At 43.2% G+C, this 19,776-nt stretch overlaps 1 protein-coding gene and 1 long non-coding RNA gene across 34 annotated transcripts in view; one reads left to right on the plus strand and one right to left on the minus strand.

Moving 5' to 3' along the window:
• Positions 1–832: 832 nt before the first annotated feature.
• On the minus strand, positions 833–4,043 carry LOC125326279. The gene is made up of 3 exons (XR_007203727.1): positions 3,755–4,043; positions 2,810–2,867; positions 833–2,116 (listed from the first exon to the last, which is right to left on the minus strand). It is a non-coding gene; the product is annotated as an uncharacterized LOC125326279 (long non-coding RNA).
• A 650-nt stretch (positions 4,044–4,693) lies between these two features.
• Positions 4,694–19,776, plus strand: part of CAMK2D (calcium/calmodulin dependent protein kinase II delta) — a 124,360-nt gene continuing 109,277 nt past the window's right edge. For 7 of the 33 annotated variants that reach the window (XM_048304382.1, XM_048304388.1, XM_048304379.1 and 4 more), the window contains exons 1-3: positions 4,697–4,818; positions 5,100–5,376; positions 6,034–6,128. In XM_048304382.1, coding sequence (XP_048160339.1) covers positions 5,312–5,376; positions 6,034–6,128 — 160 coding nt within the window. In that variant the 5' untranslated portion in view covers positions 4,697–4,818; positions 5,100–5,311. Of the gene's footprint in view, positions 4,819–5,099; positions 5,377–6,033; positions 6,129–19,776 lie in introns of all 33 variants that reach the window. The other 26 variants (XM_048304385.1, XM_048304397.1, XM_048304404.1 and 23 more) reach the window with 8 other exon arrangements.

A 19,776-nucleotide genomic window follows, 5' to 3' on the forward strand; every position in this document is an offset into this window, starting at 1 on the left:
CTTCCTTTGCAGCCCTGGCAGCCTGTGTGTGGAGTGTGTCAGCCAAGATCATACTTAGTTCCTCACCTTGATGATATTGAGCTTGTCACAGCCAGCTTTTCCACATGCATATCTTTCTCTTGGATTTATGTGGCAAGGTAATACTCAAATCAGTCCTCCTACCAGGCCAGAGAAATGCACCTATTTCCCAGAGTCTATCTGAACCAAAAGTAACAAACCCCTGGGAACTCTGGAAGGAGATACATTTATCCTTTCTGAGTTAGCCAATTCCACAGGGTTCAAGACTGGTGCTAAAACTTCCAGAAATCACAGAATCGTGGAATCACAGAACAGTTTGGATTGGAGCGGATCTCAAACCTCATCTCATTCCAAACCCCTGCCATGGGCAGGGACGCCTTCCACTGTCCCAGGTTGCTCCAAGCCCCATCCAGCCTGGCCTTGGACACTTCGAGGGATGGGGCAGCCATAGCTTCTCTGGGCAACCTGTGCCAGGGCCTCCCCTCCCTCAAGGAAACATTTATATCTTTTTTTTAGTAATATTTATATTTTAAATACCTTTTTTTAGTAACATTTATATTTCCAATCCATGTCGTGAAAGCCAGTGGCAAAAGGTCTTATTCATGGCGTTACTGACTCTAATTGCTTGTAAGAAGAACTGTGTAAATAATGGAGTATTTTGTTTGCTAAGAATTCATTAAAAATTACTCAGCTCAAAATAACCAGGACAAGTGCATTAAAAAGAAATCACTCTCTTGAAAAGCATTATTTTAAAGGAGCATTCTTAATTAAGAATACTTCAAATTAAAAAAAAAAGAGAAGGAAAATGTATTCTTTAAAATTCTGAGATGAAACTTGAATCCTATCAAGACCATTCCTTGTTTCTTTCCAGTGCAAACAAATGAAAATGTCTGTTTTGCTCAGCCTGTATTTTTGTCCTTGTCCCACACAGAAAGATAAAAAATAAGGCATTAATTTTTCATCTCTTTCTCCCTGTGGTGCTTCCAGAGGCAGAAGTTAAGGGGCCAGCAATGCCTTCCTCAGGATGTCAGGATGCTTTTTTAGGCCAGAGAGAACCTTTGGTCTCCTGCATAGCAAGAGCGTGACAGAGTCGCTGAGCTATCAAATCAGTTATTCTGCCAACATCTTTCTGGTTCACTGAGGAGTAAATTAATCCCACCTAAGAGTGCTCCAGCAGCAGAGGGAGAGAGAGCACACACACTGCCCTGCTCGGGCAGCGAGGTGCTCGCCAGGAGTGTAAGTCATGGATAAATAATTCCTTTTCTTCGGGAAACCTTCAAGGACCTACTTCTCGAAGCGCTTACACACACATGGTGGGACAGCTGTAGCAAGGCAGCTTCGCTGGGGGAAGAAAACAAGCCCTGGGGCAGGTGCAGCAGCTCCACCGTGGATCTCCACAGTCCACCACGGTCCTGGGATGTCTGGGACTGGCACCAGCTTCTGGGTCAGCGCTGGTCAGAAGGTGGTGGTGAGGGAGCTGCTCCAGCAGAAAGCATTGGGACAGGCCTTAGACCACCCTCATCACTTGGAAAGGAGGGAGTGAGTCTCTGGCACGATGTCACCAATCCTTCTGCCCCCCAAAAGCTTTACTTAGCAAAGTCCAGAAGCTCCAATGAGAAAATAAGAGAGGTACAACACGTGGTTGTACCCCAAATCTGTGCCTCCGGTTCCAGCTGTTACAATGAACTGCAAACCCATGTATTTTCTGTGTGATTTCTCCCAAGTTGATCCTCTTTTTTTACCCTGTTCTTACATCTTTCCTGGTTTCCACATATGTTTTTGATCTTTTCATTGCTTTACTGCAATAATGTACTTCCAACTGCTCCAGTGTTGTCCTCAGTTGCCCCAAGGCAGTAAATGCTTTGCCACAGGAGTATGTGCGACCCTGGGAAGGACCAAGATTTCTGTTAAAGACCCATCTGGTCATAAAGTGAGTGTTTATCTAAACCCCAGATTATTCAGGTTTTCTGGGCATTTTCTGCCTAGATCTCTACTGTAAGTGGCTGTTGCATTTGTTCACGAACTAAACGTACATTATTCCTGGCAGCCCTCATAATGAGCTCTCCACACAAATGACCTCTTGGAAGCTCTGTGACTCCTGCAAAACATAAGAAAATTGAAAATCTGTATTTGCAAGGTCAGAAGTAAAACAAAAACCTCCTTTTGGCTGTCTCAAAGTAAAGCCATACAAAGCAAAGACCTCACTGAACAGCAAACTTAAAATAAATACAATTTCCTTTGCCATAATAAATGTTTCAGTATAAAGTTGAATATATAATTCATTCCACTTAGCTGTAACATTTTGCTAAACATCAGGAATTTTAAGGGAACAACTTCAGTTTCTTACAGGCTTTAACTGCTCTCTTGAAAACCTTTTGGAGAAGAAAAATGTGCCCTGGGATGGCTTTTAAGCATTTATTTGGTTCATTGTTGAGATCTGACTTTCTTCAACAACATATAAATTGTTTCTGTGACCTTAATAGAAATCTGAAGCTCTAACTAGCTTTTAGAATTTCACCTCATGGACCAGATCCTTGGCTGCCATCCTGCCTACTTTGGTCTGCTCAGGAGGAATTTGGGGAATGTATGAAGTGTTTCAACGGCAGCGACAAATTAAGGTTTTCTTTCAGCTCAAGAGTGAGCTACAATTAGGACATGATTGTTGTAAGGAGAAAAAACCCTCTCAACTGAAGTGTTTCCAAGCTACTCATCACTTCCTAGTGTCTCTCCTTATGGAAATTCATCTAGTCCTGTGATACTGATCTTGTAAACAAATACTTTCTTTCCTTACCTCCTGTGATAAAATTCATGCTTGATATTTCTTTAGGAACTCCTTGGCCCCTTCTTGTCTTTTTTCAGATTGGGAAATGTGAAGAAAAAAGAAAAAGGATTTTTTTTTTTTATATCTCAGTTTGGATCACTCATCCGTATAATGACTTTAAAAATCCCACAAAAACATCAACAAGAAGGTGAATTGAAATTGAATTTAATAATTCCTTCTGAACATTTTTTTTTATTAAAAAAATAACTGTATGGCAGAGCAATAGCAGATACTTGGGCCAAATGCTTGTTGTCAGAATATACCATTAGGGAAAAAGTGATGTAGTGCTAGGGGAATATGTTTAATTTTTTTGTGTCTGTGTATATCTGGATAAGGAACCTGGCAGACAACTCCCCTTAAATCCAGTCATCAGCCCACCCTGGGTGTTCAGCACTGCTGATTGTGTTATTTGTGCAGGTATTATACAAAAGGATGCACAACTTCCACGTTATTTTTTTGTTTGAGGGGACTTAGAAATACGCTACTGTTTGGAGTGCTTTGTAATGCACATTCCCTTCACGGATGTGGGAATAGATCCATTCTTGCTGGTCTAAATTGAAACATCCTCCAGTTTCCCTGTACCGGCACTGCTGCACAGAGTGTTTCCCTGGAGAGGAACTAATGGAGTAAATGCTTTGTACTTGCTCATGAGTTCCAAAGTCCCTTTGCTGCCGCCTTCATGCCATGAATTCAGTGTGTTTGATACGAGGCACAGCTGCCTCACCCAGAGGAAAACTACCTTCGTATGTAGGCTCTGGCATTCCTGTCATACATTCGTGTTCCTTTTGGGAAGGGTTGGCAGGTTTTAACTCTTCCTGAGAGACCACAGCTCTGGACGCTGATTCTGGAAACTCCAGAGGTTTAATGTAAAGCCCTCTGTGGGTGTACTGTGTGTGTGTGTGTCTTCTCACTTACCAAAATGGGGATGGAGATGCTCCAGGCTGCCTTTTGTAGTGGAGCTCTACTTGTACCCAAGCTGCTGTTTAAAGCGCTGTGCAGGTGTGGATTTAACTCTTCATGTGGATACCACCACTTACTTGATCAGAAAGGAACGAAAGCAATTCAGCTTTATCAAAATTAAATGCCCGTCGGGTGGCTTGGTGACCTCCCCATTCTGTGTTCAGATCACTGCCCCAAGGCTGCCAGAGCTCAAGGAGCATTTGGACAACACTCTCAGGCATATGGTGGAATTTTGGGGGGTGTCCTGTGCAGGGCCAGGAGTTGGACTCTGATAATCCTTGTGGGTTCCTTCCAACTCAGGATATTCCGGGGTTTTGTCGAAGAGACCGAGGCAGCTGTTTGCTATGGCATTTCACACGTGTCCCCAGCCCTTCCCGGCGCTCTGCGCGGCAGGCACGGCGTTGTTCCACGTCCTGGCGGTCCCCTCTGGCGGGCTGTTCCGCATCGCGGCGCTGCGGGGCTCGATGTGCGCGGTGCCTCCCGCGGGTCCCTTCCCGGGCGGGCGCAGCTGCCCCGCGGCCGCGGTGACGATCGCGACCCGGCGCACGCGCGGTGTGCGTGTGCCCCCCCCCGCCCCCCCCCCGCACGCGGCCGGGGCCGCCGTGACGTCACGAGATGCCCACGGTGTGTGTCCCCCCTCCCCGCGCGCGGCCGGAGCTGCTGTGACGTCACGAAGTGCCCGGTGCGTGTGTGTCCCCCCCCCCCCCCGCCGCATCCCGCTCCCCTCCCTCCCCGCACGCGGTGGGGGCCCTGCGACGTCACGGCCCCTTGCCCGCGAGCGCGCCCGCACGCGCTTCCCGCCGCGCGCCGCCACCGCGCGCCCTCCCTCGCGCTCGGGCGAGGCGTGACGTCACAGGCGGGCACTGAGGAGCGGGGCGGGGGGGGGGGGGGTGCGCACAGGTGCATCCGCTTCCCTCAGGGCCCCTCCCGCCATCGTCCCGGGGCAGCGCCCGGGGAAAGGTCGGTGTTCGCTCCCTGCTAGACGGAGCTTGGGTTCTCCTTGTGCCCTCACCGACAGTGTGAGTCTCCCATCGGTGTCACGCCGTCCCCGACGGCAGGGAGGCGCGGACCGGGGTCGCTAGGGGGAGGCACGGCACTGGCGGACGGACTGAGGCGCTGAGGCGGGGGGAGCGAGAGGGGAGGGAGCGCCGCGGCCCCCGGCCCGGTTTTGCTTTCCCTTTTGCCGCTACCTTTCGCTGGCGGGCGCGAGGGAGCGGGGAGGGTACATATTTATTTATTTATTTATTCATTTGCTTACTTACTTATTTATTTAAATATTTGTTTGTTTGCTTCCCTAAAGGGTGAGGGGAGGGGAGAGGGAAGACCGGAGGAGGGCGCGGAGGCAACGCCGTCACCAGAGGAGGCGGTGGCGGGGAAGAGGAGGAGGAGAAGAAGCCGGCGCGGAGCCTCGCCTCACCTCGCCTCGCCTCGCCTCGCCTCGCCTCGCAGCCCCTCCGCCGTCCCCGCCTCGCCGTCCACGGCCGCCGGAGTCACCGGCGGCCGCCCGTCCTTATGATGGCCTCGACCACCTGCACACGCTTCACCGACGAGTACCAGCTCTTCGAGGAGCTTGGGAAGTAAGGAGAGAACGGGGGGTGAAGGTACCGGGGGCTGCGGGGGGTCGGCGCGTGAGCCTTGCGGGGAGCCGCGCCCGGGGCCCCCTCACGACTGCCTAGAGCCCCGGGGGAGCGCCCGGGCTCCAGCCATACGGCCCCGGGGCGGCGAGGGGCTCTGAGCGGGTGGCGGGGGCTGCCCTCAACGCCCCGTGCCGTTATTTATTATTATTTATTATTTACTGTTGTTGTTAACTCTTAGGTTGTCGCGGGGTTGGGGTCTCGGTCTGTGAGGGGTCTCGGAGCGCGGCGGGCGCCCCCCAGCGGGGGGGCGGGAGGCGCAGCCCTGAGCGCCATGTTGGGTGTCACCCCCCACCGCCGAGGGGGACACGGCCACCGCCGCCCTGTGTCCCCCCGCGGTGTGCCGGCAGGGACACAGTGAAAACCCGCCCACCCTCCGCCCCAGCTAGCGGGATTGGTCACACAGCTTCTACCTCGCAGAGTTCACTGTTCAGCTGAATAAAATCAATGCTGACTGTCCCTGTCAGAAAATCAGAAAATCCCTTTTGATTTTTTTTTTTAAATTCTGGCGACATCACACCCCTCCGTGCAGCCCGTTAGCTGGTAATGGCAGTGCAGTGTTTCAGTTGGACTGACACTTTGCCCGGTTTTGGTTTCCAGAGGGGCGTTCTCCGTCGTGAGGAGGTGTATGAAAATCACCACAGGACAAGAGTATGCTGCCAAAATCATCAACACCAAAAAGCTTTCAGCCAGGGGTGGGTATATTTTAACCTGGTGTTTATGGTGCCTCCTCCCTGTTTCTTGTGTTCATTAACGTGCTAAGCATTAGGAAATAATAAAAATAGCTGAATGTTTTAACAAATTTTCTAGTACAATTTTAATTATTATTTCCTTGGTTTGCTTTTTTCCCTTGAGGTTTTTGGGGTTTTTTTCTGTATTAAACGTTTCATGGCTTGACTGCATAGAAGTTGGAGGTTGCTGTAAAGCATTTCAGGAAAAGATGTTCAAAAACTAAAATCTAACAATGCAGTCTCTTCATTTTTGTATCTAAATAATTTTGCAAGTTTGTTTTTTGTTTTTTTTTTGGTGTGAGGATGGTCAGTAATAGGTTTCCATTACAGATTTTATTTTAAATGTTATAGCTTCACTGAATTCTGTGTTCCCATTGCATTTAAACATGCACATGAAGGCCTGTCTGACTATGAGCAAATGAGGAAAAGTGTACTTTTACCTCATATTAAACTTTTTTGTGAGAAGAAAATTATGATAAGGAAGAAGACTATGTTTTCTGAACTAACCCTTGTGAAGAAAGTCACTCTGATGAAGTGATGAGGAGTGTTACTGCTGCACAGCTTGTTTCTGCCTTCCTGCGATGTGTGTTTCCAGCAGCTTGTCAGCAGCAGTGGCCGGGTTGTTATGATGCATTGTAGGTAAATATACACATGGTGTGGGCTGTTGTTGTGGAAAGGGAGTCTTAGCGGTGCCGTGTCAATTGCTCGTTAATTCCCAGTTGGAGTGCCTGTGTTTGGGTGTCAGGGGTTAGGGATCACTTGCCCTTAACATTATCTGTGTTTTTATACGAATTTGTAAAGAACATGGGAGTGAATAAGTAAACAGTGTCAGAGTGTAAACGTGTTTGTGGCTGGGCTGCTTCTGGCCCAAAGGAATCACTGCAGGTAAACGGCAGCTTGAAGTCATTAAATTTAAATATAAAACATTGTGGAGGACGTTATGGCAAGTTCTGATAACATTCTGCTCTCTGATAAAGATCTTTCAATGGTTTTTATTTGCAGTTGGTGAAAGCTGTGTGAAAATTTACTTTTTGCTGAATTTTAGTCTTCTCACTTTTACTGTAACATTATTTTTCTTTTATTTTTGAAAGCTTACTTAAATATAAATTTTTTTTGGTACAGTTATGGGCTTGAAGGTAGGTTAAGAAATTTATAGTACTTGAGCTAAAATATTTTCACAAGTTTTCTTTTAAACAGATTTTTTTTTATTCTTTAGCATGTTAATGCGATCTGTTGAATTTAAAGTAAAACATCACACTCTGTGTGATTTCTTAGAGCTGAGTAATTTTCAATGTGAGGAGCCATAACAAAGTCATCATCAGGTTACTGGTAACAGGTGCTGAACTAGGTGCCAGTAGCCAGGTTACCGATGTGCCATTGGGGTTATATGTGTGGTGGGATAAATCCTGGAATGCTAGGCTAAACGAGGTAAAACTGGATCTTTCTAATTACTCATAATTTGGATTGCACTGTATTGCAAGCTGTCATTTTTGTCCTTTGTTCATGCAGGACCAAGTTGGTCCTTGATGTGCTCTGTTAAGGAGTGGAAGCACATTTAGGAGAATTTGGCTCATAAAATGCAATGCGGCAAATTTCACACAGATTTCTCTATAGGTTCAACCCATAAAGGAAGGGGTTACACCTCAAAGCTGAGCTGTGGGATATGCATATCGGAACACGTGTGGTGCCAAGTCCGTAACACAGGGAATGCCTTTCCATCTCTGTTTTCAGACATCCCAAAAATAATTGCGAGTTTTGTACTTGGTTTGTTTTTGTGGAGGTTGTTTTGGGTTTTAGCACTTCGAAATCTACTAAGCAGTTTCTGAAGAGCAAGCTTCTTGGAGAAATCTTTAGAGTCTTCTGAGGCAATTTTTTAATTGCAGGAAGGTGCACTCGAATGGCACTTGTGGTGCAAAAAAACTAAACATGAAAAAACCTCAAACTGTGATGCTTTCTCCTGGTTGATAATGGGGATGCAGTTTATAACTGAAGTGCTGCTTTTAAATCTGAGTTCTAAGTTTTGTTCTGCTCCGTCTGAGCTGCTGTATGAGGAGGTAGCAGTTCACTTCTGAGTGTCAGACCTACTGAAATACCCATTCCAGTGTAAATCGTGGGGTCAGCTTCATCTGTGAGTGGAGTTAAGAGAAAACATGTCCCATCCATAGTGCTGGCTTCCCTTGAAGTCTTTTAAACAAAATGTCAAATTTGGGCCTTCTTGCTTCCCGCATGGGACAAGAGCAGCTTCAGTATATGATATGAAGGAGTCAAGACTAAATGAAACTTCCTTAAAGTAGTTTTGAAATTAGAAGTTATTTAAGTGGCTTCAGCCCAGTCAGAGCAATAGTTGTCTTTTCTTCCCCTCTTCATCTCAGCCATAAATGTTCTTGGAGATTGATCCAAATTCTTGTTTTAGTAGTCTTTCTAAATCTGATCTGGTCACCAGGTAGTGCCGGTGAAGGTGTGTTCCCATCAGTTTCCTTGTATAGTTACAGGGAAATTTCAGGCTAATTGCCTGTGTGCAGAGGCATGGGCTTTGGCTGGAATTTGGAGGGGAAAAGGAAGCTGTGCCCCATGTTCTAGCAGAAGGAACATTGGTGCTTTCAAGTTGATGGTTTAAAGAACTTCAATTTCGTGATTTTCTGATTTTAGTAGTAGGAGTAATAAATATTTGCAGTTTGAATCTATTTCAGTATAGCAAAAATGCTTTTGCTTGTTATAATTACATATTTCCTCTTTTTCAAGTCTTCTTAAGATGCTCTTCAGAGTTTTGATCTTGGTGTTTTCTAAGTCAGCTGGAGCACTAAACTACTAGAATATCAACTGCTAGTTTTGTGTCAATAGATTATGTTCTTGCAAAATTGATTATGCTGCTGATTGTAAAAAAGGAAGGGCAAAAAAAGGTGTGTTACCCCTCTAAAATTAAGTGCAGCAGTGAACAAGCGCACACAAAACCAAGGATAAAGTGAAGTATGTGTGTTTTTGCTGGTTCTGGGTTCTGTATGGTTTCATCTGATGAAGTCTTTGGGATTTCTTTACTATTCAAGTAAGGGCTTGGGCTTGTCTGTGTTGTTTTTCATGTGTAGAAAGTCATGCAGATAAAAGTGAACTTCTGCGAAGTGACTTTACTTTTCCCCTGTCTCTTCCAAATACCAAATAATGAGCAGATTGTCTGTTTCTTTTTGCCAGTATCTGTACACCTTTTTTCTTCTCTTTTGAGAGTCTTCTAACTTTGATCCAAATTGATTTCAGGTAAACAGATCCATATTCTTAAAAGGTTTAGCCCTCATTTGTGGTCTTAAAATAAAAAATGTAAGAGTTTGCTTCTCTGATCATATTAGAAAAGGTGAATCACTGATACATTTTCACTGGGTGTACCTATTGCCAGTAACTCCTAGTGACAGTTTCTTGTGGCCAGAAGCCCAGTGCCTTTGGTGTGATGTGGTGGTGTCTGTGGAAGGAGAAGGATGTCCCAGTGCCTTTTTTTTTTGGGGGGGAGCTCTGGAGTAAAAAGCCTGGGCACACCTCTGCCAGCCCTTGGGTTGCTGCAGCAGAGCTACGAGTGCTTTGCTTATGAGCATATGTGCTACAAGGAGTAACGTCAGAGTCAGCTGGAGGTGATTGCTGCTCCCTGAAAAGCTCTTGTGAGCTTTCGGGGACCTGCCATTCCACTAGCTGCAAGGCTTGGAGGTGTCACTGGGTATTTGTCTTCCTTCTTAGCAGGCAATTTCCCGAATCTTTTTCAGCATTTCTACTGCTCTTTCCTATGAGCTTGTGACTGCAGGTGCATGGCACAGCCGGAGGGGCTGGAGTGATCGCACTCACCTGCAGCCAGCTCTGATGGGTGCGGAGGCTGCAAACCCCACCCTTTGGAAACATCATGTTGTGCAGTATGGAGTAACTGGGCTGTGGGAAGAGTGTGTCTATAGCTCTCCAAGCAGGGCACCTCATGATCCCTAAAGTGATTTAAAATACATTAGGGAGATGAATGGAATGGCAAGCATATATAGGGTAGTAGTTTTCAGCACAGCTTTTCGTTACACGGAGATAGATGTTTTTGATGTGTCACTAGACTAACATTTCCTTCAGTCAGGTAGCTTGTGTCAGTCTGTGCCAGATGTTGTACAGGAAGGCAAGCTCTAATAAGGCTTCCAGTGCTCCCTAGGAGGAGAAAATAATTCTTTCTAATCTAGCTCAAGATGTTAATCTCTGAAGCACACATTTACCTGTGCCAGTTTATTACAACACATGTATTTTTAATGCTAAATTCTGTTCTTACGTACACATGACGTTGCTCCCACTCAGACAGGACTATCCTTCAGGGCATTTAGTCGTCAGTGAGGCAGATGTTGTCTTTGTGAGCACAAGATTTAAGCTTGGGATTTTAGTGGTTTTCTTCCATGTCTTGCCAGAGAGGTAGTCTTACTTCTCTGGCTAATAACCTGTCACTAAGAGTGTTTTAAAACTGTTTTTCCCTAGTATGTCAGAGGGCTCACCTGCTAACATGCAGTCGCTCTTTCTTAATGTTTGTGCCCAATGTTTGTGTCCAGCTTAGTCGTGGCGTTCTTTTCAGTTTGACATCGTTGTCACACAACACATTCATTTGAATGTTTATCTGCAAGTATTTGTTTAATTGCAAATTGCCGTAATTTAGCAGGCTACTGGTTCTGTTGAAATTGACTCCATTCAGACAGCTCAGGGTAGTAGGGAGAGAAGAGCGTTATTAAAAAAATACTGCAAAAGGGATTTTTGGTTAGGTGCTCTGTTTTGTGAAGGTTTGGAACTTTTAATTCTGTTTTGGTTTTAGGTTTTATTCTATTTTGGTGTTAGTAAAAACCTGAAGAATTTTTGAATACCAGTGAGAATGAGGACTTTGTGATGAGTGTTGGTTGGTAGTAATTTATTCTAACAGTTCAAACTAGATTTGAAATGAAACGTACTGGCAGTTCGTAGTTAAATTATTCATAACAAATACTGTATGATTTCAATAACGACACTTCTGGAGATTTTGCAAAAGAGTTGCTTACTCTCTCCATTGTGACTGGAATTTCTCTTAGAAAGGCATGGAGGGTAAAAAGGTGTTCTGGTTTGGCCAAACTTAGAAATACAGTGTTTGCATCATCTGTCAGCTCAGTTTCAGCAAGCTCATTAGGGGAGGGGAGGCAAACACATACAAGAGGGAATTCTTGGGGACTTATTTGGCTACTGCTCTCCAGCCATTTTCTGTCAGAAGTTACACATTTTGCCACTGATACGTGCTCCTGTTCTGTGTGTTCTCTTCCTGCAAACTGAAGACTTAGCTGCACATCTGAACAACTCCACTTGCAGGACTGCTTCTGTTGGGACAGAAGGGAGAATTTAGATGCAGGGGAGAATACAAAAGGAATACCTCTCCCGAGCTTCCACATTCTGATACTGAAATAGGGGTGTGTTCTGTTCCTCCTGGTCTGAGAGAGAATGTTTTGCTATGTTCAAATGGTACTTCTGAATGAAAGGTTTGGGTCAAATATGAAAAGAAGGAAATGAACACGGTGATCAACACTTTGCATTTATTGTAGATTGGTTCTGTTTGTTTGCACATAATATCATACATACAAAACATTGTTTTGTGGGGAACCACAGGTCAGCTCAGGCGTTTGTGACTTGGATCTGACCTCACTGGCAGCCAGGTAGAAATACACTTGTTCCTGGAAGGACTGAGATTAGGTGCAGAACAACCCCCCAGAAATCCAATTTCAAAACCTAACTAAACAGTGGAATTGATACGTGAAAATCCTGCCCTATGTAAGCATGTATTGATCCAAATGCTAAACATTGATGCACCTTCTCAGATTGTGATTAGGGGTATGTGAAGGCATCTCTGCTATGTTTATTCACACTTCCATGATTCCGCAGTCTGGTTTGGGGTTGGAATTTATCTTTTTTTTTTTTCCTTCCATTTTTCTTGTAATTGGGGAATGTCTGATCTAAGAGACTGAGATAAAAGTCAGTGAGATATTCTGCTTTTCAAATGTATGTACTGCCAAAATAGTGCTTTTCATGTGTCTGTCCTTCATTTGACCTCCTGAGAAATGTAGGCCGGGGTTTTTGATACGTCCAGCTTCCTCCTTTGTACACACATATTGCACATTTGTCAAATGCTTTGTAAGGATATTGTGGGGGGTTTTGGGAGATTATGTGAGAAATAGAACTTCCTCTGTGCTTTGAAAAAGGTTACTAGAGAACAAAACCCTAACTAAATGGTGGCCATTCCTCTGTTTAATTCCTTATTAAAAATAATTGTGCTTTGAATTTGAAGAAGCATCTGCTGTGTTGTGAAGAGGCACAGGAATCCAATCTGTCTGTTTATTCCTTGGATGTATTGAGCTTGCATATATCTCGGAGTGTGTGTTTATGCAAACTCCTCATCCATTTAATCCTTGTATTATAAGAAATGTCTTGTGCATGGTATTGGGGAGGGGGGAGAATTTGTGTCATTTGTGTGACATGGGGTTGGTATTTTCTTCCAGGGAGACAGTTGTGCTGTTACCTCGTGTCATTTTCTAGATTGTTGTCAGCTTGTTCTGAAATTCGTTTGAGCTGTTTGAATCAGAGAACTCACTTTTAAGCTTTGCAGTCCTGGTAATTTCTGTGGCATCTCATCAGAAGCTGCTGGATATATTCTGCTATACTGAGGGGTTACTTAATTTCTCTTGAATCTGTTCTTCTAGATGCTGCTGGATAGAAGCAGTAGCTATCAGAAAATCCTGAGAGTGGCAACTTTTGCAAATTTGCAAGTGTGTTTTATCCCTGATGGAGTTTCTTTACTAATCCAGGGCCTCTTTAGTGGAAATTGAGAAGTGTAAATGGTGCTATAGCATATATTTGTTTTTTCTAATTAGGTTTTTCAGTCTAGAGGATGATAGGTAATATGCTGAGCAAACTACTTACAGAGATGTTTGTGCAATTATTGGTTTAAGTTGGTTGTATTTGGTGGAAAGGAACTTTGCCTAGCTGGTGCTTTGAGGTTAGCTTCTGTTACATGAGTTCCTGACCTTTTGTCAGTACTTTCTAAATATTTCACCGGAAGATTTCAGAGTAAAACATGCAGGCTTAATTAAACAAAAAAAAACAACCCAAACCTCTCCAAAGTAACAAATTAGATTTTAATAATTAGAAATGTGATGCGTGGATATTTTGCTGGTTGAGGTGAAGTATTTTATCTTGTGATGAGAGGCTTTTTTAAAATTTTTACCAATCACCAAGAATTTATAACTGCTAAATGTATAAAGTTAAAATCCTGGTGATGCTTTCCAAGAGAGCTGTCTGGCATGCATAAAACCAGAATTAATTTAGGTTTGGCAGTCAGCTTCAACTTGAGTATAGAGTGTGCTTGTAAATGTTCACAACTCGTTGTGGGGTTTCTTTTGCTCAGCTACAGCCAAATCAGTCATTTTGGGCTGTCGGTTGGACAGTCTCTCCCACTGTCCTAAATGTGCTCTGTAGGGAGTTGGTTCTTTCTAGTGTGCAGCAGTTTTGACTCTGCCAACACACAGTTGGCACTGCTGTGGAAAGCAGGGTTGTGGTCACCTTCCACTGGATGGAGAACTTGACCTAAACCCATCTTTAGTCAGAGGTTATGATGTGCAGAATTAAAAACTTCAGAATCTGATTTATAATGAGAAAAAAGGGTATGAACTGAGTGTTTGCTGGATTGAGTGAGCAGCTGCATGAATTTGGACAGATGTGTATTGAAGAATGTGTTGTAGTGTGGCAGCTCTGGGTTGCGTGTGTGGTCTGCAGGGAGGTTGAGCCCTGCTGAGCAGCTCATTTGGCCCCGTGGCCTCCAGCTGGCAGTGCCCTCGCCTGGGAAACTGGTAATTAATCTGCGCAGCATTCCGGGCGCTCGCTGGGTCACGTGGCACGGAGCAGGCGTCACCCGCTCCCGGCCCTGCGCTCCGGGCAGCAGTGCACCCTGCCCAGCTGGGAGCATTAACGAGCCTTCCTGCAAGTACAAAGGGTAGCACATCTCTGCTGTAAAGCTTCGTCATCTCAGCGCTTGACGGGGAGAGAAAAGGAAAGCTAGAGCCTCGAAGCTCATACTTGTGGGCAGCAATTTACTGCCTGTGTTTTCAGAACTTTGTTCTTGATTTAATTGTAGTTGGGAACTGCTTACTCGTAAATTTTCCACGATGTCAGTGCAAGTGTTGCAGCAACAGTCACGTTGCATATTCATGTAGCTGCACAAACAGATGGGGTTCCTACATAAAATCCATATTTGACAATCTGATGGGATTTGCCAAGGCTAAGCTTTCATTTAAATTTTAACCTCTTGGAGAGAGGTTTGTGATTTAATGAGTCAAGAGAGGCCTTCAGGTTATTTGTATTGCATAGCAAATTTCAAGCCAGTGCTTAGGTGTGATTCTGGTTTGGGAGATTTCTTGTAGGAATGGTTTTAGTGGGCTGTTGCTCATTAGAATAAGTACTTGCCAGATTCAGAAATGTCTCTTGAAACCTTGTTTATTTGGCTGATGTTACTCATATCCTGCAGAAAGTGAAGGTGTATATGCAGTTGTAACATGGTGTAACACGGACAGGCTGCTGCTGCTGCTGTGGTACTGCCTTGCAGGGAGGATTTTGTTCTGTAGGGCAGATGACCTTTGGTTTCCCTCAGGGCAGCTTCAGGTGCTGCTGAACTTTGGTTATTAAAACTCACTTAAAGACCTGCTTTACACCTTTTTTTTTTAATCAAAAGGTATCACTAATGTTAAGTGTCTCCGAGATGCAAGTAAGAATCGGTGCAGAAACTTTCAAAAACTACATTTTCCCATTCTTTACAAAATGCTATAGTTACGAAAATGAATAGCTCATCTTGGTACTTTCTATACAGAGTCTCCTGCTGCTAAAATAAAACCCTCTTGGGTGTAAGGTAGCTTGCCTACTCTTTGCGTTACACAGCATGGACAGCTAGGAATTTGTGATTAGGATTGCGGTGATAAATGCTCATGGGACTAAATGCCTTGCTGACCCTGGCCTAAAACCCCTCCTTTTTTAGTATCACTGCTCCAAATGGGGGAGGGGGGAAAAAAAGGTTTTCTGTCACATTTTTGTATCTTTTCATGGTGCTTTGATGATATTCATCGTTGATACTCAGTAAACTTTCTCCTGTTAAAAAACCTTTCTAGTTGCTCCCTCGTTCAGTTAAAGCCTCCTGGAACTCTGTTAGTGTGGGGGAAGTGTAAAATTTATAGGGAGATATGTACTGGTGCTGGATGGAAGAGCTTCCAAAGCCCCATGACATTTCTTTTTATACCTGTAGCACTCCATGGTTTTTCATGGCTGTTGCATTTTTGGGGGGAAGGAAGAGGACAAAGAGGCCACTGGTTCAGTGCTCTATGTGTGTACACATGCACGCATGAGATGCAGCAAAAGATCTGGCAGAGCCTGTGTGTACCCAGCCAATTTGTTTGCTGTAAGAAAATGATTCATGCTAAAAAATCTATTAACTTAGAGTCATTTTACTTGTAATGAGGGCAGGAGTTGGTGTCTTTAAATTCTTGTTTATTTGTGTTAAACACGATTTATCTCTCCAAATGAAGTAATAAATTGCTTTCATTGCCATGTTAATCAAAACATGTAATGAGATTAATTTTCCCGGAGCAGAAGTTGTTTATGTGTGGTCCATCCCCTTGGCCAGGAGCTGTGTGTTGGTGTTACACATGTTTTGGGGGCCATATCAGTGACATAGCTCAGCCTTGCAGACTCATGGTGGGAAACTCAGTATCTCATAGATCCTTTGGGGAAACCTGAAAGAAGAGGTCGAGAACTCACAAATTAGGTGTATTTAAAGTCTTTAATAGGTGCAGATTTTTTTAAGTTTGGAAAGTAGTGGAATTCAATATTCTCTCTGCATTTTTCAAATTATTTATGTTTTGGTCATAGGGTGTTCATGTAGCCATGTAAATCTCACAGCTATTATATCCCAACATTTACACTCCTAAAAGTACAAAATATTTGAAAAAAACATTTTCTTTGTTCTTTAAATAGGATTCATTCACTTCCATCACCTTTAAATAGGGTTGATTCACCTGTTCGCAACTGTTGCCTTGCTTAGATAGCTTTGAGGGATAAGGACTGGTCTTCTATCATACTCAAAGGAAAGTCAAGTTTAGAGTCATGTTTTTGTCTTCAATGGTCTCTTCTTTGTTACATGAAACAGGAAGGCCAGGTCTAGTAAAACTGAAACCTTCCACTTCCAAATCATGTTTATCTGCTGTGAGACTTCTGCAGGATAAGAGAACATCTGAACATTTATCACCTGGGGCTGGCCTTTGGTGAAAACTAGGAAATGAAATAAAAGTGTATTCAAGGTGAAGTTGAGTCCTTCCACAGAATAAAAAAATCTAATTTGGTAATCAAGCTCTATCTTAAAATTAACTGGGGAGGTGAGTGGGTTGGTTATTTTCACTTTACCGAAGACAGAATTTAGTACTGTCCTCTTTTACTTCAAAGACTTTCCTGATATACAGCTCAAATTTAGTCATGGACAGCGTTTGATGTCTGTGCCTGGGCTGTCCTTCAGAGCAGGCTTCATCTTTCATCAGTGTATTTATCAAGGACAATCTTGCTTGCATTATTTTATGTAACAGCCATCTTCCCTTAGCTTTCTCCTGTATGACAGGCTTGCCATTATTATGGCCATTCTTCTTATGCATGCCACAAGCTAATTTATATATTTATATGTGGGTGTTTGCAGTGGGGAATTGGAATTGACCAGAAAAAAAAAATAGGTGAGGTCATCTGGGTGTCTTTAGTATCACTGATGTCTGTATGGGAGGGTCTTGTCTGGTGAATTCCAGTGTTTATTTACAAATTGGTTTGGCTGATTCTGAGGCTGATACTGAAGGAACTCATTTAGTAATTTCTCTTCAGCTTTCCCATTCATCACTGGGTTTGCTGTCACCTCTTTTACCAGTTGTCTGATTAGTTGTTCGCTAATCCCCAGATGCCTCATTTTCTTTGTTGCTGCATCCTAAACATTGGAGCCTGGCAGGAGACTTTGATCCCTGTCTGGAAGGATTCCCCAGAGTACTGTTTTAGAGGACTCGCCGTACCTAAGCAGTAACTGATATGCAAAGATGTAGGTAGCTGCAGGGGTTTTTTGTAGAGTTTCTCAGATCGTGCATATTGAGACCTTAGTCCAAACCCATTTCTTCCATCACAGCAATGTTGGGCAGTTCCTGACACAGTAGCTTTCTACAGCCTGCTGTTACTGTCGCCTCTGTGCAAGGTCGAGTGGAAACTGCTGTGAAAATAGCTTCATGAAACAAAGCTAAATTAGGAATAGTTTCTGTTGAGTGTTGACTTGTTTCTGCAACCACAGGTGCTCGTCTAGTCAACGAAATGGCTAAAGAAACAGAAAACTTTGTAAGTGCACTAAGAGCACCATAGTTCATTGTTTAGAGTTTTATTGATTCACACACTAAATAAATTGAAATACTTTCAAAATGTTACTAATTGTTTACTGGTTCAGTCAATAAGATACAGTGTGGAAAAATGCCTAACTAGCTCAATAGACATTTTGAGGGTTTTCCCTGCAGCGTTGCATGGCCATTTCTTTTTCTTCTTTCTTTTTAATTTTAGAGATCCCTTTCCTCCGTGTTTCTTGAACTGTAGTTTATAGGCAGCTGGTGTTTCAGAAAGCTGTGATAGTGGACAGCAGAAACTTCCTGAACAGGAAAATGCCTGAGCTCCTGGTACCTTGAACTGTGGTTTGTATTTGTACAGTTTTGTGAGGAAATTGTGGCAGGTACCAGTGACTGTGTTGGTTGGAGGGGTTGTGTAAGAGGTCTTGGATGCTGCTTGTCCCAGGTTTAAAGTCTTGAACTTGGGGGATGTGTTTTGGGGGTTTTTTCCCAACAAAAAAGTTCATTCTAATGATACCAAGTCTCTACAACCTGACCTTGAAAATGAGGTGATTTTACATAAACCAGCAGTGGTTGTGTATTGAACAATAACATAAATGTGACAAGTAACGTGCCGAGTTTTGCCAGCAGGTATGAGTATTCATGAGATCAGCATCTGGGTTTGCATCTGTCCCCTTTTCTTTCCTATACAGAAAATAGGCATTTTTATTAAAATTTACATGAAATAGGTTTGGAAATAAAATGTTTTATTAGTAGTAAACAGGAAAGTTCCACTTAAAGGTACATGCTTTGTCTGTTTGGCATAAACTTTTTTTAAAAATGGAGTAGTGTTTTTATAAATATGGGAGATAATGTCTTTACATGAAAGGAGTATTAAGTTCCTTATTCTTGTAAATATTTAGGTTGATTGACAGATTTAACTTTTTAAAGGGGAAGCATGTCCTTTGATGTTGAATTTTTTACTGAATCTTAATAATGAACAATGAAAAACTAATGCTACAGAGATTGTAAACCAGAACAACAAAAAAACTCCTGTTATTTTTAGTGAAGTGTTTTGGCTGAGATTCTTGCTGCACCCTGTCTGACTTGGATCATCCTCATTCAGAGGGAGGAAGGAAAGATCTCCACAAGGAGAGCAATGATCTCTTGTAGGACATGTTACAAGGCACAAGAGTTAGTTTTACAGAAAGGCGGGAAAAAAGAAAAGGTAACAGCTTGTTTTCAGTATTGAAATCCAAACTGGAGGTATGAAACACGTCTATGGTAATTCAGAATTAGCACTGCCTCAGTCAGTAAATAACAAAATTCTGCAATCATACCAACTTAATATTTATATTGTCAGACTTAAACGGCAAAAGTCAGTGGAACCAGATGCGTATTTTTGACATGTCTCTAATATTCATCAGACCATGCAGGTTCTAGATAAAAAATGGGATTTGGGGACTGAGAACAGAACTATATACCTAATGCTACAATGGCATTCCTCTCAAATCTTGGTAACGTGACACAGCTCAGATACCTGAAGTTCACCTACCTGCATCTGTATTTCATAGCACAGAGTTAATGAATAAGCTCAAAGATGATTGGAAAAGCATTTTTTAAATTTCCCCAAATTATATTCCATAAATGCTTTTTCAGTGTCAGAATGATGTATACAGCACCTATCTAAATTACTCAGAGCGGCTCCAGAATAAGAGATCAAAGCCCCACTAATTGTCTTAAGCAGAGATTGTCAGCTCTTTTTGCAATGTTACTACCAATATTAGCCAGAAAGTTTTTATGATACCATGATATGTAGCCATATAAAATTACCACTGTGAGTTTTGGGCACTTGCAGACTAAACCTGCTTCTGGACTTGCGTGCTGGGATGCACAGAAAGAAGGAATTTGCATTTGATATTTATATTTTTGAAGGATTGCCCTGCTCTTATATATTTTTAAAACATGGGTTTTTTTCTTTGCCCAGAAAAGGGCGTGTAAAGGAGCTATCCAAAAGCTGTGCATAGAGACTTGGTCCGAGAGCCTCTGTAGAGAATGTTTAAGCTCATGTGCTTTATTTTGCAGCAGTCGGGGAGTGCCACTCGTGGGCAATAATTTTGTTCCATTGCTGTAACCTGATCATGTTTAGTCTGGTACCTGTATCCTTAGCAACTTCTGGTGGGATAATAGAGGGATGTGGATGATGTCTGTGTCTGTGCCATTCATGTATC

The sequence above is a fragment of the Corvus hawaiiensis genome, chromosome 5, assembly GCF_020740725.1.
Source record: "Corvus hawaiiensis isolate bCorHaw1 chromosome 5, bCorHaw1.pri.cur, whole genome shotgun sequence".
Classification (NCBI taxonomy): Eukaryota; Metazoa; Chordata; class Aves; order Passeriformes; family Corvidae; genus Corvus; species Corvus hawaiiensis.